The sequence below is a fragment of the Equus asinus genome, chromosome 14, assembly GCF_041296235.1.
Source record: "Equus asinus isolate D_3611 breed Donkey chromosome 14, EquAss-T2T_v2, whole genome shotgun sequence".
In the NCBI taxonomy this organism is placed as follows: Eukaryota; Metazoa; Chordata; class Mammalia; order Perissodactyla; family Equidae; genus Equus; species Equus asinus.
The window spans coordinates 42327945-42352022 of NC_091803.1; the positions used below are offsets into that span (position 1 = coordinate 42327945).

General features: G+C 48.2%; 1 protein-coding gene across 2 annotated transcripts in view; it reads left to right on the top strand.

The window, feature by feature from the left end:
• The window catches only part of USP7 (ubiquitin specific peptidase 7), a 61988-nt gene that overhangs the window by 10662 nt on the left and 27248 nt on the right, over positions 1-24078 (top strand). Inside the window, exons 2-3 of one of the 2 annotated variants that reach the window (XM_014849947.3) lie at positions 19179-19283; positions 20022-20196. Coding sequence is in view for 1 of the 2 variants with exons in the window: in XM_044746446.2 (XP_044602381.1) it covers positions 19179-19283 (105 nt within the window). In the remaining variant the exon portion in view is untranslated. The remainder of the gene's footprint in view (positions 1-19178; positions 19284-20021; positions 20197-24078) is intronic. The other variant, XM_044746446.2, reaches the window with a different exon arrangement.

Below are 24078 nucleotides of genomic sequence, written 5' to 3' on the forward strand. Positions count from 1 at the left end.
CGTAAATCACCTAGTTTCCTTCCTAAGACAGCCGCTTTCACAAGGTGGAAGGAAGACTGGGTCAGAGGTCCTGAGCCCCGGGATCCCTTAACTGGGCAGGGGTGGAAAGAACCCAGGTGGCCTGGAGGCCGGCCTCCCTGCTTCAGGAGCTTCCGGTGAGCTGTGTGGTGGTGTCTGTGTGGCATATTTCCAGTATTTTCCTTTTGGGTCTCTTCCCTGACAGTGAATTTTAAAATGCAGTCTGTATTGTCGTAGGCAACTTTGGGGAGCACGTTCAGCTTGTGAAGCGATTGTAGCTGTCCCAACCTGTAACAGCTACAGCAAAACAGGTGCACAGACAGGAACCCTTAGTCGGTTTGACATCAGTCTGTGCCTCTTAAGTCTCTGATTCTGAAGAAAGCTTGAGTAAGGGTGGCTTTTTGGTCTTAGCGATTTTTCCCAATTCCCCTCTGCTTGCACAGTGCAACTCGAGACGCGGCTCGCGCGCACCGGGTCTGGGATTTCCTCTGAAAGCGCACCTTTTGGACCTGGCATCTGAGGGGTGATTTCAGTGACTGCGCAGGTAGATTTTTAGGGTAGTTATTGGTCATCAGTTGTGCTTGAGTTTCTGCAGGTGAAAAATGGGAAGATGGGAGATGCAAGTTTTGGCCTCAAGGAAGTTGGTCAGGACTGAAGACGTCCACAGCACGAATGGTGACGCGCAGCCGTGCGCAGATAACTGCTAATGCGTTGAGCAGGGGCTTGGCAAAATTGAGACCTTTAAGCGAGTTGATTTGGGGGTGTCTGGAGAAGATGCAAACACGTGAGGTGACCTTTTGGGGGAGATGCAAATTATCCTTGAGGTGACTAGTTCAGCTTCAGGTTGCACGGCGCCAGTCACACACGTCTTCCGTGTCTCAGACACAGTAGTGCCAGTTAATGCCGGGTGGGCGGGGAGGCGGTGGTGATCTTCTGCTCGGTTGTAGTCTCCCTCGGCACTCAGTTCCTGGGAATTGTGATGTTCAAAGCGTGGTCCCTGTGAGCTGTTTAAAGTCTTGGGGATTATTCTAAAGTCGGTTGTTAATTGCCTTGCGGGGAACCTGGCGAGAGGAAGAATTAGTACTAGAAATCTGAATGTTTCCTCTGTGGCCAGTATTTCCTTGGAAATCAGAGGCTATTATTTAAAATTGACTTTCTATTTTGATGAAGTTAAGTCCTATAATTTTTTTAAGACCTCTTATTTTTCTTAAAAGACTGTTTTCATTTCGGGTGTGTTGATATCAGAGGGCGCTGGGTCATGTAATTTTGTTTTAGAGAAGAAAGTGTCTGTTATGCCCCTCCTCTGCAGGTGAAGGAACCAAGCTCCCAGGGATGAAGCGATTTCTAGACCCGCACTGTCCAGCCTTGTAGCCGCTAGGCACTCGTGGCTGATTAGATATCGATTAATTACTCAGTTCCTCAGTCTCGCTAGCCACAGTCCGGGGGCTCCATAGTGCCGTGTGGCTTGTCGATTCCATATTGGATGGAATTTTCTTCTGTAATAACCTAGGAAGAAGACTGCCCACATGGACTGAGCGTTGTGCGAACTTGCTGGTCATCCTGCAATCGCTGCTTCAGGCCCTGGGGGCTGGGGGTTTAAAACGAGGGAGAAGTGATAAGATGTCTTTGCTTAAGGAAAGTCAGCAGGGTATGGACAGGTCGTGGGAACAGGTAATTAATGCAGGATAGAAAGTGATGGCCGCCACCAGAGGTGGAAAGGGGGCTGTGGAAGTGGAGGGGAGAGAGATGGCATCCGGGAAGCAGAGGGCTTGGGGAGGCGGGGCCTGTGGAGGCGGGCCGTCAGGGCGGGTAGGGGTAGGGTTTGACTTCAGGGCGGTGTGAGGTGAGAGTAGCAGAGGCAAGGCTTCTGGGCAGGTGAAGATAGAGGCTCCGTCCTTGTGTTGCCTAGGCATGTCCATTGTGTTGTCATTAACACCGTGTTGTGTTTCTTTGCTTTTCCCCCCGTTGGCCTTTGAGGTCGGAGGAGCAGGGACGAGCCCAGGTAATTTTCTGCACCTTCAACAGTAGTTTCTGCCCACAGAGTGCCAAATAATCAATGCATCGCATTTTTGTATTTTAGTTTCAATCAGACTGGAACATGCCGCAATATTAAATACCAATTAACCTTTGATTTTACCTGTTTTGCTAACAATTATAAAGCGTTAGATTTGCATCTGCCCTTCTCTAAGTCTTTTTGATTTAAAATGTATTAGTAATCACCATGATTTTTAAAATAGCAATTTATGTTGAGATATAATTCACATACGTCACAGTTCACCCACTGAAAGTGTACAGGTCCGTGGGTTTAACTTTATTCAGTTGTGTGACCATCAACACAATCAAAATTGAACGTTTTCCTTACCCTAAAAAGAAACTCTGTGTTCATGAGGTCACTCATAAATGGGATCATACAATCGGTGGCCTTTCGTGTCTGGCTTCTGGTGTGACGTCCTCCAGGTTTATCCACGTCGGAGCAGGTGTCAGTGCATTGTTCATTCTGTTGCGGAATAGTATTCCATCGTACGGGACCTCATCGTGATTTATATTGGATCAAAAAGATGTGCGGGTCCTCATGATTGTGGCATCTGTAATAGGTTTTATTCAGTATTTTTTAAAAGGAGTTGGACCACCTTTGTGGTTAGGAATGCGCTTCGCTGCTACATTGGATGAGCTAGGTGGCGTGGGGTGGGGCTGGCCCTGTCACTGAGGGTGCCCTCAGCAGCAGAGTAGCGGGAGACACAAAGGGATTTGTTAGATTGTTACCGTGCACCGCCTCTCACAGTCCCTTGCTTCTGCGTGTGGGGCTGGAGCTGACGTCCGGGCATGCAATCTGCAGGGAAGTTGGGTGGGAGGTGGATGAGGCTGAGCTGGACCTGCTTCCATAGCGGCCTCTCGGGGCGCTTCCAGAGGCCCATGGGCTCAGAAGGCGGAGAAACCCCCAGGCGTAAAGGAATCTGGGCTCCTTTACTCCTGCCCTCCAAATGACTGGCCTGGTGTCTCCTAGGTAGGGACTCTGCAGGGCGGCACCGAGCCACCATCAGACTGGTCTCTGGCCTGTCACACTTTTTCTTGTTAGCATCCTGTTAACAGTTTTAAAATTGAGAACCCCAAAGAACTTTTGGGAGGTGGGGTATATCTGTCATTATTTGCCATATTAAAAATTGAGGGGCCAGCCCCGTGGCCAAGTGGTTAGGTTCACACGCTCTGCTTTGGCAGCACAGGGTTTCGCTGGTTCGGATCCTGGGCGTGGACATGGCACCGCTCATCAGGCCATGCTGAGGCGGCGTCCCACATGCCACAGCTAGAAGGACCCACAACTAAAATATACAACTGTGTACTGGGGGATTTTGGGGAGAAAAGGCAGAAAAAAGAAGAAGCCGCCGCCAGTACATGGTAACACAAATAACATACTTTATATAGGAAATGATTTTTTTCCAAAACAAAAAATTTAATTAGAAATGACATTGCTTTTACATTTTTGCAGATTTCTTATTGTTTGTCTTAATAGGAGACAGCTGAATTCTCATATCTGCTTCTGCTGTCAGTTGCAATGTAATTTTAGTGGAAATATAAAGAAAACCCGGCCTTACAGAGGAGTACAGTTAGAAAAGCCTTTTCAGATAATTGTAGCAATTCTTTGATACTATACCAAAATTTGGCAGCTTCTTAAGGTTAATCGCAATGTGCAGTTTGAAGCCCTATGAATTAACTTTTCATGCTCCATTGCATTAAAATTCATTGGTCTGTCTTGCACTTTGAATGGAGCTTTTCCAATACCATCGTTGGTCATTTGAAAACTATTGATTCATTGAGTTATTCAGATCTTGTGAATGTTGCCCTATTTCATCATACAGTTGCATTTAAAAAGTCACTTGCGAGTACCTACTAAAACCTCGCAATCGTGTGTGAGCAGCCTCGTGCGGTTACCTCACTGGGGACACGGGTGTAGTTTGAACTGCAGAAAGCTCATTGGGACCAAGGGAGCAGTGAGTTCCATCTCTAAGAGTCTTACCACTTTCTTGGCAGAGTGGGTGAAGACGGTTGGATGGTGATTAGCGGCAGCCCATCGCCCGCAGCAGCTCGGTGGCCACTTCTGTGTCCCCAGTGCCACGGGGATGGGGAGCAGGCTGTGCTGGACGGTCCCCTGCAGTGGGGAAGTGCCATGGATTGGGAAGTGGACACCAGAACTCTCCTGTGGTTTGGTTTGGTTTGTTCTTTACTTAAAGGTGTCTATAACATGGTCCTGTTAAGATGAATAACAGGTGTTTTGTGAGAATTCAAGGAGAGAGCGCTTAAACCAGAAGTAATTTGCAATTTTGATTACATTGCTTTCTAATCCTTCATAATACCCATCACACATTCCGCTTACTAATATTTATTGTGTTCATCCCTGTTTCCTCATTTTCCAGTAGCTTGTGTGGAACAGTTGAGACTCTTTGGGGCATCGGTCTGAATTTACACATGACTTATAAAACAGCGCACGTCGTTTACGTACGTGAGTTTATTGGATGTGTGTGTTGTTAAACCAGTGTTTCTGTGGATCTTTTCTTTCTGTTCCGTTCTGACCTCCCATTTTCCTGGCTCTGTAAGATTTGCAGCTCCCTCTCCCCAAAAGAAAACTTGTTTTGATGCAAACATTTGTGTACTCCTTTGTATGAGACCACCTGAAGGTCTTGGGGCAAAAAGATTCAGACCCTGCATCTTTTATAATCTTTCAGTTCTCTTTTCCCAAATAGCTAAAAGATCTGAAACCATGTGCCAAAGGAGAGTTTATCGAAAGAGTCAGCAGATCCTTTCTTACTCTCCTCGCTGGTCTTTTCCTTTTGTTGTTTATGTTACTATACAGTAAAATTGACTTCGGGAGGATTATGGCTCTATGAATTTTGACACATGCATCGGTTTGTGTGACCGCTACCACAATCAGGATACACAACTGTTCGCTCGCCCAAAAAACTCCCTCACGCTGTCCTTGTGTAGTCACGTCTTCCACCTGACATTCGCAACCTGTGGCAACCCCTCAGGTGCTCTCCATCCCTTACCATTTTGTCATTTTGCACATGCCATGTAGCGTTGTAATACTGCATGCGACCTTTTCAGGCTGGCTTTCTCCATTCAGGATAGTGCCTTTGAGGGTCATCTGAGCTGGGTGTGTCAGTAGTTTATGCCCTTGTTGCTGAGCAGTGCACTCAGCCCTCTGTAACCGTGGGTTCCGCATCCGTGGACTCAGCCACCCGCGGGTTGGAGCTTAGAGCCTTAGAGGGCCCACCCGGGGGCTTGAGCATCCTCGCCGGTTTTGGTATCCCCCACGGATACCGAGGGATAACTGTATTCCGTTGTATGGACCTGTCACTGTTTATTTATCCATTCTCCCACTGAAGAACGTCTGGGTTGTCTCCAGTTTTTGACAGTTATGAATAAAGCTGCTGTAAATATTCATGTAAGGTTTTTGTGTGAACACGAGTTTTCATTTCTCCAGAATAAGGTGTAGAATTGTTGGGTCCTATTGTAAGCCATGCTTAACTTTAATGAGAAGCCACCAAACTAGTTTCCAGGCGGCTGTGCCATCTTGCATTGCCACCGTCAGTGTATGAGGGTTGATCCACTTTGTCAGCACCTGATACTGTCAGTATTTTTTATTTTAGTCTAATAAGTGGGTGGTGGTAACTTATTGTAGCTTTAATGTGCGTGTATCTATTAGCTGATGGTCAAACATCTTTTCATGTTTTTATTTGCAATGCCTGTATCCTCTTTTGAGGTATCTGTTCAAATATTGGGTTGTTTTCATTAACTCTCAAGTTTTGAGAGCTCTTTATATTTGGGATACAAGCCCTTTGTCAGGTATGTGATTTGCAGATATTTTCTCCCAGTCTGTAGACTGTTTCTTCTCTTTTGTCTTCCTGGAGCAAAACTTTAGTTCTAATGAAGTCTGGTTTATGAAAAAAAAAATTTTTTTCTGGGTCTTTTGGTGTTATGTCCAAGAATTCTTTGTCCTGCCCCACGTTTTCTTCTGAAAGTCTTATGGTTTTAAAATTTCTATTTACACCTCTGATGCGTTCTGAGTGAATTTTTGTGTAACGTGTGAGGTGGGGTTCTGTTTCTGACCTGTAGCCGTCCACTTGTGCCTTTAGGACTAACCTTTTTCCACTGAATTGCTCATACCCTTGTCAAGTCAAGTAGTAGTGTTGATGTGGGTCTGTTTCTGGACTCTTCCATCAATCTGTGCCTGTCCCTTTGCTAACACAACACTGTCTTGATTACTGAAGCTTTATAGCGAGTCTTAAAGTCAGGCAGTGTAATACCTCAAACTGTGTTCTTCTCAAAATTGTTTTACTTTATTTCCTGTACATTTCCATGTCAACTTTAGAGTCAGCTTATCTACAGATATAAACAAATCCAGTTGGGATTTTGATTGGAACTGTGTTCAAACATGCGGATTCACGTGGGGGAGCTCACGTCTTTACTAGGTTGTCGTCCGGTCCACGAACATGGTTCATGTCTCCTGTTGCAGCGACCTTACCTCGTGAATGTCCGGTTTCCCCAGGGGACATTGCTAGTGCAGAGCAGATGGCCAAGGTCTCCGCTGATTTGTAAACTGAACTGTCCCCCCCACCACTCCCCTTTTTTTTCTTTTAAAGTAAAACGAGATTTTCTTTGCTACTCCTTGGGAAACTAGTCTTCCTCCTAGGAACTTTTTTCAAGATTTTATTTGTCCTTTTTCTCCCCAAAGCCCCCCGGTGCATAGTTGTGTATTTTTTAGTTGTGGGTCCTTCTAGTTGTGCTGTGTGGGACACGACCTCAGCATGGCTCCATGAGCGGTGCCATGTCCGCGCCCAGGATTTGAACCGGCGAAACCCTGGGCCACCGCAGCAGAGCGTGCAAACTCAACCACTCAGCCACGGGCCGGCCCCCTTCCCATGAACTTTTAAACAATTTATTTGACCGCTAGTTTTTCAAAAAGTCTTGAATCTGGATGTTCCTTGGTAGCCCAGGTGGGTCCCCTCAAATGGAGGGTAAAACCTGAGTGGTGGTCCGCCTGCACCAACATGTGAATTGAACAGAAACAACTTAGTCTTCTGTCCTAGGTTGTTCTGTTTGTGGGGCTTTTTTTGTTTTTTGTTTTGCTAAGGAAGATTGGCCCTGAGCTAACATCTGTGCCAGTCTTCCTCTCTTTTGTATGTGGGATGCTGCTGTAGCATGGCTTGATGAGCGATGTGTGGGTTTGCGCCTGGGATCTAAACGCGCAAACCCCCGGCCCCTGAAGCAGGGTGTGAGAACTTAACCACTGTGTCACTGGGCCGGCCCCTCTGTTTGTGGTTTTATTCAAATAAAGGAACCCATTTGAAATTGGTTGTGTTTGACTAGATTTAAAAGTTTTAATTAGCACAGTCAAGAGTGTGTTTAAAATCTCTCCTCTACCTCTGACCTCACTCCCTGCCCCCAGACTGCCTTGTCTTTTTAACTGTTTGTTAAGGAAGATCCAGGCATTTAAGAGAGGTTCTGCCATGGGCCACGGTGTAAAGAGAGCTTCCAGGCCACGAATAGCTGAGGTGGTCCTTTTGTTCTGGGGCCGTTGGAGGGTTCCCTCTGCCCCCTGACTGCACGTGGGCAGATGGGGGACCCTCCTTCCCCCTCTCAGGTTCCACTTCTAAGGACTGCTCAGGAGGGGTCTGGCCTCAGGCCGTGTTTGCGTGTTGCCTTTTTGCTCTGTGATTTCCCTTGCTTTCTGTGCACGCGTTTCCTTTTGGCATAAAGGTAATACGTGTTCATGGAAACATTGAGACGGGATGGAAGCAAGGACACAAGGAAGAAGGGCTCCGTTCCTCGGAAGTAAACACTGTGTACCTAAGGTATTGCGGGTGTTGTCCCAGGTCCATACACGTGGCTTCCCTCATTCTGTGAGGGCAGCCTGGTAGTTTATTCAGTGATCGCTCCATTGGTGGACATTCCCCCTTATTATAGCTTTGCTTTCTTTAAAACTTACATGAATGTAGAGTGAACTTAGACACGTAAGTAGGTTTTATAGATAATGAAGTTTGTAAAACACCAAAACGTTGAATTTTTTTTTATTTATTTATTTTTGGTGAGGAAGATCAGCCCTGAGCTAACATCTGTTACCAATCTTCCTCTTTTTGTTTGAGGAAGATTGTCGCTGAGCTAACAACTGTGCCAATCCTTGTCTATTTTGTATGTGGGATGCTGCCGCAGTGTGGCTTGATGAGCGGTGTGTAGGTCTGCTCCAGGGATCTGAACCTGTGAACCCCAGGCCGCTGAAGCCGAGTGTATGAAATTAGCCACTGTGCCACTGGGCCGGCCCGTTTAATACTTTAAAGAAATACTGCAGAAAATGGAGCGTTTATACGTGGCTCAGTTGTTAAGGGTGCACTTGTTTACTTTGCACAGCCTTTAGCAACAACTGTGACTTGTGGAATTATTTGTCCCTATGCAAAATGGGCCCTGTTTCTATTAAAGTTTTGTCCCCACCCTCGTTTTAAATATAGCTTTATTGAGAGATAATTCCCATATCTTGCAGTTCACTCATTTAAAGTGTACAACTCAGTGGCTTTTAGTGTATTCACAAAGTTGTGCAACCACCACCACAGTCAATTTTGGAAGATTATCTCGCCACACAGACACACCTGCACTCCTCAGCCGTTACCCCTAGGCCTCCCCGGCTCCAGGTGACCACTGACCTGCACTGGTCTGTCTGTAGATCTGCCTGTTCTGGACACTTCACATAAATGGAACCATACAGGGGCCCCTGGTATTAAAGGACATTTTTCTTGTTAATTTTTCTCTGCAAAAAATGATGCTTCAGTGTAAGAAATATGCTTGTGTGTATCCTTGGGCACATATGCTAGGTTTCTTTGGAATGGATTCCTGGAAATGGCATGTCGAGTGGAAGGATATTTGACTTTTTGGTTTGAGTACTGCCTTTGGGGAGAATAATCTGGCTCTGGCCAGCCATCTGACCCCACTCGCTTTGCAAGACCCTCGGTATCAATGGGTGTGTTTTTCACTGTTAATCTGAGAGGTGAGAAATAGTATCATGTTAATTAGGGGAGTGGAGCATATTCGTTAGTCATTTGTATTTCTTAGGATTTCTCCTTTGTAGTTGGGTTGCTTTTTCTTGATTTTTAGGAACTCTGTATTCTGGATTTTTTTTTTTTTTTAAAGATTGGCACCTGGGCTAACAACTGTTGCCAATCTTTTTTTTCTGCTTTATCTCCCCAAACTCCCCCCTCCCGCCCCGTACATAGTTGTATATCTTAGTTGCAGGTTCTTCTAGTTGTGGGATGTGGGACGCTGCCTCAACGTGGCCTGATAAGTGGTGCCATGTCCGCGCCCAGGACTTGAACCCTGGGCCGCTGTAGTGGAGTGCAAGAACTTAACCACTCAGCCATGGAGCTGGCCCCTGTATTCTGGATGTTACCCTTTGGCTGTTGCTCATTGCAGATACTTTCTGCCCTCCTCCTGCAGCTTCCATGGAGCTCTGTCTCTGCTGGGCATGCCGGGGCTTCCTTTCATTCCCACAGGTGGGCCCTGCTACACAGTGTAGCAGGTGATGCTGTTCTCTTTCTCTGGAACAGGACTGTGTGTAAGAAAGCAGCACAGACGTGATTACGAGCCTTTCCATTGTGCAGGGGTGCAGGCCCCTCCGCGCCCCGCTGCGTTCACGCCCGTCAGCAGTCAGGGCTGGTGGGACAGGACAATCCTCCAGGGAACAGGTGATTTTTACATAATCAGGCCAAACTGAAAGGCCCACACAAATCATTTTATTTAAGGAACACCGGTTGATCTCTGGCCTTCTTTGGGGCCTTATTTTCCTGTGACTGATTTAAATCAGGATTATTTCAGACTGCAGAGCTAACTGTCAGCTTTCAGTATGGTGGCTCTACTTTGAACCTTCAGGCTCCACCACTTAGGAGCTGGCGGGCTCTGACTTCAGGCCCTGCGGTGGCCCACCAAGGGCAGAGGACCAGAGAAGTCCCGGTTTCGTAGGACAGGACTGCCCCCTGGAAGCGGGCTCCCAGTCAGCCTCATGTAACGTGAACAGAGTTGATAGTCACTGGAAGCTGTGCTGCCGTCCTTGGCAGGCTGGCCCGGGGGCAAGAGCCCACTGAACTGCGCCTCCCCCACGTCCTCCACAGGGCAGCACGGGGGCTTCTGCAGAGGGACCTCTCACCTATCTGATGATCAGGACACACTTGACCAGATGGAGCTGGCGGTGGCAGCCAAGGTCTGAACGTTGGGACGTGTCAGCTCAGAGACGGGAACACTGTTCTTTCACTGTCACGGAGCTTTCGAGCTTGGGTGGCTTCCTCTTCATTTGGTCGGGCATGTGCCGGCGGGAACACTTGGGGGGGATGCCATTCAGAGTCCTTATCATGGCTTCCAGGCCCTGCCCGCCTTCTCCCTTGCGCACCGCCCTTGTTGCTGTTCACTCTGTCTAGAAGGTGCTTCTCCAGGATCTCTGCCCGGCTGGTTTTCATCGTGTGGGCTCGGCCCAGATGTCGCCTCTTCCTTCATGGCTAGTGGTGTGTGTCCAGGCCCTCTGGCTCTGTCACAGCACGATGTCCCCTCTACTGAAATTATTCCCTCTTGTCTCCTCCCACAAGCAAGTAGCGCCTGGAGACCAGGGTGCTTATCTGGCTGTTCCCTCGCGAACCTCAGGGCCAAGCCCAGCTCTTGGCACAGACCAGACGCTTGATAAGTAGGTCGACTAACTTCTGAGAGAAGTCACTGGAGGCGTGGGCTCCCCTGGGTCCTGCCCAGCTGTGGCCGGAAGTGCGTGCCTTTTACACCTCCCAAGTTATTCCCGCCTGGAGAAGATGTGTGTTGGGAAAGAGATAATCAGAATGTTGTCTTTGTTACTAGAGTTGGTACCCTAATTGCAGGCAAATAGGGCATGCCTCCTTTTAGGGGGATGTGTGAAATCCTGGGGAATGTGATGATAATGGATTAGAAATGATCTTTTTGAAGCACAGTTGACATTTTCCACTTAGGCCCACGTTCAGAAATTGACTGCTTCCGAGAGGGTTCCCTTTCCAGTCAGGCCCAGGGCGTGGGGGCTGGAAGGCATTGGCCGTTTAGTGTTGTCTTTTGACTGGGAGGGCAAGCTTGTTGGCCGACGGGCCACGGTGCCTTGTCAGCACCTCCTTTCCGCCCAGTGGCCTTGAGGGTGGTAAAGTTTGGAGCCACTGAGCCCTGGAAGGGAGAAGAGGCCACCTGTGGGCCTGGGGTGAGCAGAGGTGATGGAGACTTGAGATTCCTCACCGTCTTATGCCCCTTGAGGAACTTCTCCCCTTGGTTACCTCCAGGCTCTGCGCAGCACTGGGTATGTCCCACCGTCCCATCTGCAGCCCAGCTCTGCCTTGGAAGAGAGCGCTAAAGGAGACTGGAGTTTTCCCAGAGTCCTGTGTTTTCTGGGAGAGTCCAGAAGTCGATTCCCAGCTCTCAGGAGGCGTGGTTTCTTAGGGAGTGAGGCAGCTCGCAGCCTGCGGGGCCCTGATTCTGTGGATGCCTGCAGAGTTCCCCACCTGCTCCCCGATGCAGGGGCCGGGACATAACTGCCCCGCCTCCACCCTGGGTCACTCGGTCCCAGAGGTCACTGCAGCCCTGGCTTCTGGACCCCTCCCTTCATAACCAGCCCCGATTGTTGCACTCCGCTTCTCAGTCGTGCCGAGTACACCTTCTGTCTCTCACTGTTGGCTCGGCAGCTGCGTTTGCTCCTCTCGGTGAGCTTAGAGCCGACTTCCATCATTGAGAATTTGTTGTGGACCAGAACTTCTGGAAATCAGTTGTATTTGAATCCTCCCAAATAAAAGTAACAGGGCTCTGCGTACGATCTGGAAGAGTTCTCCTGAACGGAGTGTGGATTTTGTGCAGGAGGTGGGTCACGTGATCTAGCTGTCCAGAGCCATTGGTGGTGTCTTCTGGTTCTTGGATGCATCGTTGACAATTGCCAGTGGGAAGAGAATGGCTAAGTCCTTGGGTCGGGGGGAGCAGGGGGTGGTGGCAGATTTTTAAGAAAGATGACCTGGTTATAAAATGTGCAGCAGGACAAAAATCATAGTCCAGTTATTTGCTGTAGCATCATTCAAGTGGCAAAAAACAGCAAAAGAGCTGGAAATGGCCATCTGTAGGGGAATGTTTGAGTAAATCATGACTCCCTGTTCAGGTGCCCTGCAGAATTAAATCCACGTACATATTTGTGCATGTGTATATGCATGCTGAGTTGGGATAGCTGTGATTTACCCAGGTAAGGTGAAGAGTGTATCATTTCTTGTTGATGAGAAAAAGTGCGTGCACATTGTGCCTGTGTGTATATATACAAACACTGAGAAAGCCTGGAAGGTGACACAGCCATCAGTGGCTTCCTTCACATTAGGCTCCGAGTGGGGAAGGTCATCATTTCCCCTGTTCACCTCTGCAGCCCTTTGTTACTGTGAGCATTTAATTCTTTAAAATACAAACGTGGAAGTAAGTGTGAAGCCAGTACCTGCACAGAAATGTTTCTAGCACCTTTTTTCATGATATCCCGAAACGGGAAATAGTCCAGTGTTAGCAGATGAATGGTCGATGGAAGGTGTCCCTACCGTGGAACCTCCCCAGCAACGTGAAGAACCCAGTTGTTGACTGAGTCTCAAGGGAATCACGCTGTGGTCAAGGCACTTCAGAAGGCTGCATCCCTCCCATGTGTGCATTTGCATAACAGTCTTGAAATGCCGTTTGGAGAGGATGAGTTGTTGCCAGGGGTTTTGGGAGGGCACATGCACAAGGGAGGAGGTGGGTGTGGCCTGAAAAGGGCAGCCCCAGGGCCTTGGGTCAGAACTGCCCCTATCTCTACTGTGGTGGGCACACAGACCGCTCACAGCGTCAAGCCAGTGTGAGTAGACGGCGCAGTATGAGTGTGCTGTAGCAGCGTCAGAGCCCTGGCTGTGGTCTTGTACTAGGAGTTTGCAAGATGATGCTGGTGGGGCCGATCGGGTAAGGAAAGCGATCTCTGTTATTTCTGTAATAATTGTCAGTGTGCAGTTGTCACACGATGAGTTTAATAAAAAAGTGGAGTTGGGGCGATCTGGTAGGAATCATGCCGGGGTACAGGTTGTGTTGAGGGTAGGCATTGAAGAAGATTGTTTCCAGTTAGGGACTTTCAGCCTTCTCACACCGTTGTGCCTTTTTACTTGGGACTTTTCTCTTAGTTTCTTCCCGACCAGAGCCTCCGGATTCAGTGGGGAGCCCCGTCCCCTTGTCCTTTACCTCAGGACTGAGCGTTCCTCCCTGAGGAAAGGGCCGGATGGGCGGGTAGCTGTCTTACGGAGGCAAAGTAGAAGAGGTGGAGAGAGCAGCTGCTCCGTGGCCTGACAGCCCTGGGCCCTCCTGTGGCCATGCCCCACACTGTCCAGCTGTGACCCTGCTCTGGTGGCGGAACCGCTCTAAGCCTTCGGGTCCGTCTGTAGGCAAGGAGACCCTCCCTCCCCCGGGGCTGCGGCCGTCACCCGAGGGGGTTTGTGTAGGGTGTTTGCATGGAGCCAGGGCCGGGAGACGGAGTTCCAGTTCATGAGATACTGCGGCACTCTGTGGGTCCTCCTCGTGCCCGGGATGTTTCTCTGCTGCTCCTGCCCCGGGGAGCTGCTCCCAGCTCAGCTCTCAAGCTGCATTCTCTTGCTGCCTGTCATGACCTGAGAATTGCAGGCCTGCTTCTGTGGATGCTTCGTGTTGAAAGTTTTCGTAAGTTTAGTGTTAGTTATATCCCTTCCTTCTTAGGCTTGAGGGTTTTCCACGTTGTCTTTTTTGAATGAACTTTGCATTTGGGATCGATTTTAGGTGTGCAGGAAAATGGCAGTGAGTGCCGCGTGCTCCCATGTGCCTTTTGCCCGGTTTCCCCAGTGTCAGGTGCAGATACCAACAACTGAGGAGCCAGGGACCAAACTCTAGATGACTACTTTATTTTTTTCCCCCATTAACATCGTTTTTCTGTTTCTGGACCACTTTGCCTTTTGAAGGTGATTCTTGAAATCCATGAGGTGGGTGGAATGTTTCTGGTCCTAATTTTGTGGGGAGCTTTAAAAAAAAAAGAATTCTGGGATGGCACTCCTGGAGATTCTATGCAGTCACTCTGAGGTGGGCTTCCGGAAGAACCCCTCTCCAGCCCCAGCACATTCTGCCGCAGAGCCATGCGGACATGGCGGGGAACCACAGGCTGGGACCAGAAGGTGACTCAGGACTTCAGATTGGGGTCCTTAAGGCTGATGGATTTCCAGAACCAGTACTGACATTTCTAAACTGTCCTTCTGAAATATATTTGGGATTGCCAATTAAGAAATGAACATGCAGGGGCCGGCCCTGTGGCCGAGAGGTGAAGTTTGCATGCTCCGCTTCGGCGGCCCAGGGTTTTGCTGGGTTGGATCGTGGGCGCGGACATGACACCACTCGTCAGGCCACGTTGAGGCGGCGTCCCACATGCCACAACTCAAGTACCCACAACTTAAATATACAACTATGTACTGGGGGTTTGGGGGAGATAAAACAGAAAAAAAAAAAAAAAAGATTGGTAACAGTTGTTAGCTCAGGTGCCAATCTTTAAAAAAAAAAAAAAAAGAATATGCAGAAAGATACCAGTGTCTTGATTTACCTTGATAACCTCTGCTTCATGTAATATTCTTTAAAATGGGTTCAGTGCCAGGAGAGAGGAGAGGAGGAGGAGGAGGACCAAGCAGAAGCCTGGGGGGTTTTGCCTTTGAGTTGAAGGTGAACTGGTCGAGTTGGGATCATGGTGTGCTGTGGGGCTCTGCCTGACCAGTCTGAGGCCTAAGCCGTGGCCCGGTCGCTCCGTGTGGTGCTCCATGCCTTCTGCCCTTTAACCGAGCCCTGGTTTTGCTCACTGGGTCGTGTAACTAGTTGGAAAACTCAAGGAGGGAACCTGGGGGCTGAGTGGAGAGTGAGCTGGAGGTGCGGCTGGATCTTTGTGGCCCAGGCACCACCTGGCGAGCAGTGTGTGGACTCTGAGTTGGGAGGCTGTGAGGTTTCACTGTGGTGTTTGATCCCACACCCTGGCCCTTTGGGGAGAGGTTCAAGAAATCTTTGTGAAGTGACGGAAAATACCAAAGCCATCAAATTGGAATCCTGTTCATCTGTCACCTCATCCAGGAGTGAGATGCAGGCGTTAGGGCTCTGTCATTTCCATAGCAACTGGCAGGTGTTCTTGGGGTAAGCAGTCCTCTGTGTTATGACGTCATAGATGGAAATCAGTGGGAGAGAAAGCTGAGTATAAACACGGGCATCCTTGGTGAGAGCGGGAAATAAAGGCTTCGCAGGTAGCCAGGGAGCCTTCTGTGTGTTTCTAAACTCACTCTTTAAAAAGATATTTTGTGCCTTTTTATATGTGTTAAAATGATGCCTCTGATACTTCCACAAGGCTTGTTGTCAAAGGTTACCTGTCACAGTAATGGAAACGACCTGCTGCTGCATTTTGGGGCGTCACGTGTCTGTTTTGGATAGTTACTTTTTCCCCCACAAACATTTGGCATATCGAGGACTTTTTGAGGCATTCCATGTTGTCATTGGTGTTTGTCAAACGTATCCCCAGTCTTACCATTTGAGATCGTTGTGTGTCAGAAAATAAGTGTTGTCGTTCATCTTTGGCTGAATAAGAGTTGACACGTCTGGGGAAATTCCAGCTAGGCGGGACGTGAATCCAGGAGCCGGGGGGACTTTACATGAAGTGATAGTGCACGTGCGTGCCAGCCTTGCACCTCCTCCGACGGTGAAGTCTTCATCACTTAGGATAGTTCTGGAAGTCTGGTACAGACTTTTTGTGGATATCAGGTGCTTTCATCATTTAATTCTGGTCCGGGGATTTACCATGTCTTAATTAAATTTTTAATCCTCTTGTTGAACTAACTCATTTCTGAGGAGCTTTTTAAAACTGGATATTCAGTCCCTCGGGAGCTAGGCTTGAGTTGCCAGCTTTTCCTACAAAGGTTCCATGGCAGTTGGCTGGGCTCTTCGTGAGGCCTGTCATTGGCCAGCTTCCTCATGTACGTGGTGGACCACCCAGGGACTTTTTGCCATTTCACAGCCACTGGTCTTGACCACCATCTGCGTGCTCATGAAGGGTGGAGAAGAGCAAATGGGTCCGTCCAGCAGGAGTGTGTTGAAGGGGGCTCTTGCTCCAGAGAACCCAGTCCACCTGTGCAGCTCTGCCTCTTTGCCTTTTTGGGGCGACTGCAGAGAGACCCTGTCTTCCACTAGAGCGGGATCCCTCGTTTTAGAAGATATTAGGCTTTCTTCAGTCACCACACTGCAGCTAATCCCAGTGCCGACACACTGTGGTGTAGTTTATTCAGTCGCGCACCCCCCCCCCCGCCACATACACGCTCAGAGAGTCAGGTGTTGTGGGTGATGATCCCTACATCTCTTGAATCGATCTTGATTTTTATTATTACCTTAACTTGTGGTGAAAAAGTGCTCCCATCTCAAGTCACCAAAACAAGCCCTTAAAGACACCTTCTTGGGGCCGCCCGCTGGCGCAGTGGTTAAGTGCACACGTTCTGCTTTGGCGCCCAGGGTTCACCGGTTCGGATCCCGGGTGCAGACATGGCACCGCTTGGCAAGCCATGCTGTGGTAGGCGTCCCGCGTATAAAGTAGAGGAAGATGGGCACGGATCTGAGCTCAGGGCCAGTTTTCCTCAGCAAAAAGACGAGGATTGGCAGCAGATGTTAGCTCTTCCTCCCAAAAAAACCTCCTTTCACCTACAATCTGAATTCACCTGGATCTCAGCATCTTCAGAATCAAGGGTCAGTTGTAGAATTCTCTGACTTGCCACAGTTTAGACTGCTTACACTGACATATCATCCTAGTTTTAAGAGCAATGCTTTGTTTTGTGTACAGAGAATTATGTCATTTTTGCATTTGTGCAGTATAAACCATATTTTAAAGCAATTGTAGTACAGATTTGAACCGAGCAGCTAAATTAAAGTACCAGGCCTACATCAAGGAAATTAAGATTTACAGAACACTCCTGTGATGTGAGTATGTGCGTGTATACAGCAAAGAATCACCCTGCCACCGCTTCTGTAGAACCTCTGAATAGTTTCTGATGTAGTCTGCCCTGTTGGCTTATTCATGTAAAGGGAAATAAGAATTCATATGTTCCTATTCCACCATATACGCTCTCTTTTATAACAAAGGTTACATGTGATGATCTTCGTTCCTTGGTGTCTTATTTTTTTTTAACTTAACTTAGAGAACTTTCCCTATAGGTATATTGAGAAACCTTTTCAAGAAAAATTACTGCGTAATGTTCCATTGGTGGAATGTGCCAATTATTTTGTAGGCCTTCGTAGTTTTTCCTCATAAAATATTTTTATGACGGTTTGATGTAGTTAATTTAGGAGGATAGATGTGCATGAAAGCACATTTCAGTCAAAGTACCCAATTTTTTATTTTGCTTTTTTTGTCTGTGTTTGAAGAAGCTTTGCTCTGAGCTGACACCTCTTGCCAATCCTCCTCTTTTTTTGCTTGAGGAAGATTAGCCCTGAGCTAACACCTGTGCCAGTCTTCCTCTACTTTGTGTGTGCGTGCGACGCCTCCACAGCATGGCTGAGTGGAGCAGATCCACACCTGGGGTCCGAACCTGTGAACTCCGGGCCACTGAAGCAGAGCATGTGGAAGTCCAGCCACTCTGCCCTGGGACTGGCCCTCATCTTGCTTTTTAAGCACGTGTGTTTTCGAGTTTAGAGTTTGAGCCAGTTAAGCATCAGCAAAAGGAATTTCTTCTTTTGCTACTCCCCCCCACTCCCCCCCCCCCCCCCCCCCGCCACTAGTTTTTCTCTCAGGGGGTGGTGGTTGAGGGATCAGTTTAAAAATGTATGTACGTTTGTTTTAAAAAATATCTTTTAACACAATTGTTAATTGAGTGTGTATATTGATATTTAATAAAACAAGGGTATCAAGCTTGGAAGTGGTCTAAGATTGGGTCGTAATACCTATTTTCTTGGGCTTCCGAGGATTTATAAGGTGTATTTTGAGGTCATTAAGATGGGAAAAAGTGCGGTTTAGATTCAGAAATTGTTTGAGAGGTGTAACCTGATGGATCGGGGGTTTGGAGAGAGTCTGGAGGGGGCAGAGGGTGCTCTCCGTGGTGCTGAATCAGACCGACTGCTCGTCTGGATGGTGGAAAGGCTCAAATGCTGGAGACCAAGGACACACCTATGTAGCCATTTCAGAAACCTCTTGTCCTCTTTGTAGCTGAGACTCTTAGTTTCTGTTGGAGTGTCTGACGTACCAGGGAAAGCTGACTGGACGGGCAGCACATGGGGGCCGACGTTAATGAGATGCAGTGTGCTGTCCTGACGTGTGGAACGAGAGGATTTAAATGTGAGGCATGGTCCTTTTGGCCAGTAGAGGCTGTTTAAATCCTAAGTCTTGCCATGGTTTTTCCTTTTAAATCATGGACCTATGTCAGTAAAGGGATTGTTTTGAAATTAATGAATGAAAATAGTGATGAGAATGCGACAGTTGGAGTTTACACCCTGTGTTTGCCATCGTGCTTAAAAGTTTTGAAGCCACGCTTCTGATTATATGTAAATATTTTTCAAGCCAGATTTCAGCAGGCATTTAGAATGGCAAAACCATTTTATGAGTTTCTCAATCCTTTCCATCTTCTTTATATGTGCCCATCCTCCCAGGGACCTCCTTTCCTCGTTCCCTTTGTCCCCAAAACTCCAGTCCTGGTTTTTGCATGGGTTTGTACTTTAATTATATAGTGATTGACCAGAGACACTTTGAGAATGACAGTTTGATGTTTTAAGTACCCGTGGTAGGAAGTTCTAATGTATACCGTTTTGTGTGTATTAGGTAAACTCTCAGTATTTTCTCTAGGATTGAGCTTTAGTGAATAGGAAGCTTATTTCAAAATAGATGTCATTGCAAATGGAGCAGATTATTTTGTGGTATGGTGTGTGTTCAAATCCCATTTAGCGTTTTGAAAGCAACAAAAGCTCATATTTAGTGAACACCTTTTGGGCTAGAATGCGTTTGTTATGGCACAGTTGGAACTTATTAGTGACTGAAAATTGTCAAAAGTACAAATATGTTTTTATTTAATCCAAGCCATGAAGGTAAAAACCGTGGAATTTCTTTGTTTTCTTTAAAGCTGGAGATACAGATGACCCACCAAGAATTACTCAGAACCCTGTTATCAACGGGAATGTGGCCATGAGTGATGGACACAACACCACCGAGGAAGACATGGAGGATGGTAAGTGCATGCGCTTGCTTCCTCGCATTGGCAGAGCACGGTCAGAGGCACAGACAGAGGCGATGCGTATTTCTTCCTTGAGTACTTCTCAGTTGCTTAGGAGTAGCTAGTTTTTAAGAGATTGTATCTGAGGAAAATTTAGGAGCCTGTTTTGTTTTTGAGTTTCAAGATTGCCTACCAATTTCAAGGTAAGTTGATTCTACCCAGCCTAGGCAAGAAGGCTTAAATACAGAAGTTTGTATTTGATGGGTATTTACTCAGGCCTACAGTTTTCCAGCCACAGCTAGTATTCAGGACAAGTATATCTTACAATCCTTTTCTTTTTGTTTGCAGCAAGATACTTCTAGACATTGGAACTTGGCTTTCCTTGGCATTCTTACTGTAGTGTGTGCGTCAGTTGTCTGTAGCTCATAGTCCCTCCCTGTTCCCGTTAGGGGTGAAATCAGAATTGGCCTTCACTCTCCCACGCTAACTTTTGGGCTGTATCTTCCATGCAGAAAGCGTATGCATATGTACAAGCGTGGACATTTTGTGCCTAGGAAATCACTGTCTTTTGAGGCTATTTCTTCTTTATAATTTGTCAGTCTATGTGACCTGTACATTTGCAAGGTCAAGATCGTGAGAAGGTAGCAGCCAGTAATCACTTTAGGCAGCCCCTGGAATCTTGCAGTGTAATATGAAACCATGTTCTGTCAAAAGCATGTCCATCAATCCTCATGAGGGTTGTGTCCTTCCCAGGGGTGTAACGGGGCAGTTGAAAGAAACCATCAGTCACGGGCTGCACCACCAGAAGGACTCCTGTTCAGACCTCCTGCCAAAAGTTCAGCCTCCATGAGAAACTGCAGCCGTAGTTGAGAGTTCTCTCACAGTGCGGTTTACCCCTGGCAGCTGGCTGAGGCAATATCTGAGGAAGGTAACGAGGCGTGGTCTAAACCCGCTGCTTTGTCCCGTGGAGTGCGCTTTCCACTGTAGACGAGGGCAGCGGTGTGGGTGTGGTCTCTGTGGTGGCTGGGCTCTTGGTTTTATTTCAGACACCGGAGATGCCGGAAGTGGTTCAGAGAGCACAGTTGGGAAGGCATGGCCAGGTCTCGTGAGCCAGGGGTGCGTTAGGGATCGATTCTAGAACGTGTGGGGCAGTGGCTGGCCCGCCCGTCACTCACACTCCAGTCTGGTCTCCACAGAGCGGTTTCAGACTCACATTTCCGCACGTGTTTTCATCCGGGAGGGCTTGGGAGGAGGCACGATTGTAGATGAAGGGGCAGGTTTCTCGGCCTCGGCACCGTTGCCTGTTTGGGTGGATCAGTCTTTGGAGTAGGGGGCTGTCCTGTGCATTCTATAATGCCAGTGGCATCCCACCCATATGACCCCTAGTTGTGACAACCAAAAATGTAGACAGTGCCAGATGTCTCCGGGGGGCCCAGGTGCCTCATTTGAGAACCACTGTTTTGAGATCGTAATGTACATAAATAAAATCCCTTTCCTCTTGAGGCAAATTTTACTAAGTTATTAGCAGTAAATAGTGGTGCTGACCCATAGAACCTAAGAGTGCAAATGCCCCTGTTGTGAATTACCAAACAGGAAGGCGTATTACAGGAGAAAGGAGAGTGGGCTGTGGCAGCCTGGCCTCCTGGTTTGGAATTTAGGTGCCTTCGAAGGGCCCAGGGGTGATAGAGTGAAAGATCCCATCGCTTTGGTGGCAGAGGGGTGGGAAGGAGGTGGCCCTGGTCTGGGAGGAGAAGGCTTAGTCTACGGCAGCATTCTCCCAGCCGGGCTGGGTATTTTGAGGCACTCCTGCAGGACGTAAGTGTGTTGTGAGACGTGTTCAGAAATCTAGGAAATCCGAGGACTGCTAGGTTACCCGAGTTTCTTATTTGCAGTACTTCCCAAGCTGTCAGTATCCTAACAGCTTTCTCCAAAAGACTTCTTAATGATTCCCCAAGACTCTGAACTGTAGAACGCCTTTTTCCTGAATCTCCTTTTCGCATCTTAAAGTTGAGCGCACAGTCTGGAAACACTGGATTGGAATTCTCAGTGCCTGGACCGTGCAGAGGCCTTCTTAGTAAGGGAAGTTTCTCATGCGAAAGTTGAGGAGCTGACAACACAGGCTGGAAAAATGTTTAGTTGAGGTAGAGAGCATTTAAAAATCCTGTTAACTTAGAGTTTTGGGCAAGTCTCAGGATCACCTTCTAGTGGTACCTACTTACTTGAGTTTAGTTTCTGACTCAGTGTTTCCTTCGATGACCAGGAGACGTTTTTCGAGGAAATGCAGCCTCTGCAGACCTAGATGGATCCAGATCTAGGTTTTTGGTACCCACAAAACAAACGTAATTCCTGGGGATTAACTAGGACTTGCGAAGACTCGTTTTAGAGTGAATAATTGGGGTTTGATAAGATTACTGCAGGTGCGCCATTTGGGAAAACTACTGGCCAACCTTTCTGGTTGAAACACCCAAAGTATTAAATCTTCCTGTACTTTTTCATACAACTGAACCCCAGGCCGGTCCGTTAGCCTTTCCCCAGGAAGAGGAGATTGGTGTAGGAACGGGCACGCGGGTAGCTTTGGGCTGTGTGAGAGCTGACCCTGCCCTCCGGGGCCCGGATCGGAAGGTAGTGGGTGGTCCAGTTTCCTGACCGAGGCTGTGAGGCCTGCCGTCAGCACAGCTCGTCGTCGTGGTGTTCACAGTAGGAAGATGCAGGAGTGGTGAAATCGGTGCTCTGCCCCAGCCGGGCAGCTCACACTCTGTTGGGATGAAATAAGCAGTTCTGCAGGATATGGACTGTCCTTCATAATCCCAAGTGTACCCCTTTAAAAAAGTTTTCTACTTTTGAAGTAACTTGAGACACGGAGGAAGTTGCAAAAATGGTAGGTAGGTTCCTGAGTACCTTTCACCTGTTTTCTTGGGCAAAGACATTTATAGCTGTCAGTAATTCCTCATAGGAGGGTAGTTAGGGCAGCCATGTCTGCCCAAGATGGGTTTCAAGTCTGCTTCTCTTTTTTGTAGACCCTTCTGTCTTGACGTTTTGGTATTTAATAGAATTTTTCGATTGTTCAATTAGTATGAGGTTTAGAACCGTAGGGTGCCATTTTCATTCACATGAAATCTCGTGTTAAGCTTCCTGATTAGCATATTTCAGAAGATACATCTGTTCTCAGAACGTGCCTTAAACGTGGGGCAGAGTCTCGCATCTTGCTTGTAGTTCGAGTGTGAGCTGAGCCCCGGGAGCAGGGTGGTGCCCGGGCATGGGGTGCCGAAGGGCCTGCCGCCCCGCGGACTTGGTGCCACGCCAAGCTGGTTGTTGGATCCTACCTGATTTTTAAAGATTAATTCAGAAATTTGACTCAAATGTGGGGTGGAAGTACAAAAACATTTATAATAATTATATCAATTTTTGTCTGTTTAAAAATCTAATTCTACAAAGAGCTAAATTGTATCTGAAAAGAAAATAGATGCGTTAGCACAGAGATGAGCCCTTGTGACGTTGAACTCGTGAGGTCCCGGGAGTGTGTGTCCTGCAGCGATTTTCATTCCTAGTTTTCAGTTCTGGGGTCCCCGTAAGGCAGGCTGGTTTTGTGGGGTCTGTGAAGGTGGAGCATTAAGTTCAGCTCTGGAAGGGCATTTTATAGAGCAGAGGCGGGGTCCCTGTGCTCAGTGTCCACAGAATCTTGGGCGTTGCAACCCCCTGTGGTCACTTTGTGAAACACTGCGGATGAGATAAAGCCACTTCACCTTAGCGAGCCTCAGTTTCCTCCTCTGGAAGGTGAGAATTCACATCTGGGCCTGCCTGCCCTTGCAGGATTTACGTGCTGCTCGGATACGATCTGTCTGTCTGAAAAAGTGGCCCACTTTCTTCCTGAGCCAGTCTAGACGTCCTTCTCCTGAGCAGGTTTCTTGCCTTTTCGGTGGACTTCTGTCCCTCAGAGCAGCTAGGGCTGTCCCTGCCACCTGAAGAGGCTCGAGTTGTTGACACCCCGCTCAGGTGGGGCTCTCCCGTCAGCTGCCCTTCCTTCCGGAGGCCCTCTCTGTCACCTCCTGAGATGGGCTGCGTGTAGTAAAAAATTGGGGATGAAGAGTGTGGAAAAGGAGGTAGAACGCTAACCGTCACGTAGGCTTTCGGCTTTTTCCTTTGGTAAAGAGTACTACCCTCTCATGAGGACTGATGGACATGTTTTCTTAAGAACGAACTCAGCTAGTCACGAGCGTCAGCCGTTTCTGGGCACTGAGGAGGCTGTGTCCTGAGCACTCGCGCTGTTAGGGAGGCTTAGAGACTGGCGGATGGAAGAGGGAAGCGTGTTCTTCTTGACATGCTCCTCTTCCCCAAGCCCGCGAGTCTCACTTTGTGCTTCAGGAGCCTGGGCGTCAAAATAGTACCTGGTTCTAAACCAGAGAAACCCTCCAGGCCCTTCCTGTCCTATAGACCAATTGTGGCTCCTCCAAGTGTGGCCCTTGGCCCCTGCCGGTCTGTGAGCTGTTCGCAGGCTGCAGCGAGATAGGTAGTGAGCGCTGAGAAAGCGGTATGAGCCGCCTGTAGCGGTTCCACCTGCTGCGGCTGTTTGATGCCGTGTATGAACGTGCCGGCCAGTAAGGGGTGCGCACGGTGGCCTTGGGAGGACTGCCCCTCACGCAAGGAGTTGGAGAAGCACGATGTGGCACTGCTGGCTTTGTCCAAGCCCTCGGCGGCCGTGTCGCTTGGAAATGGTCACCGTCAGTAGAAGGTGGCATTCTGAAGTGTGACTGCTAGCTGAGAGTCTGCTGGAGGCACTGTATCAGTACTTGGCTTTTTTTTGGAGGAAACT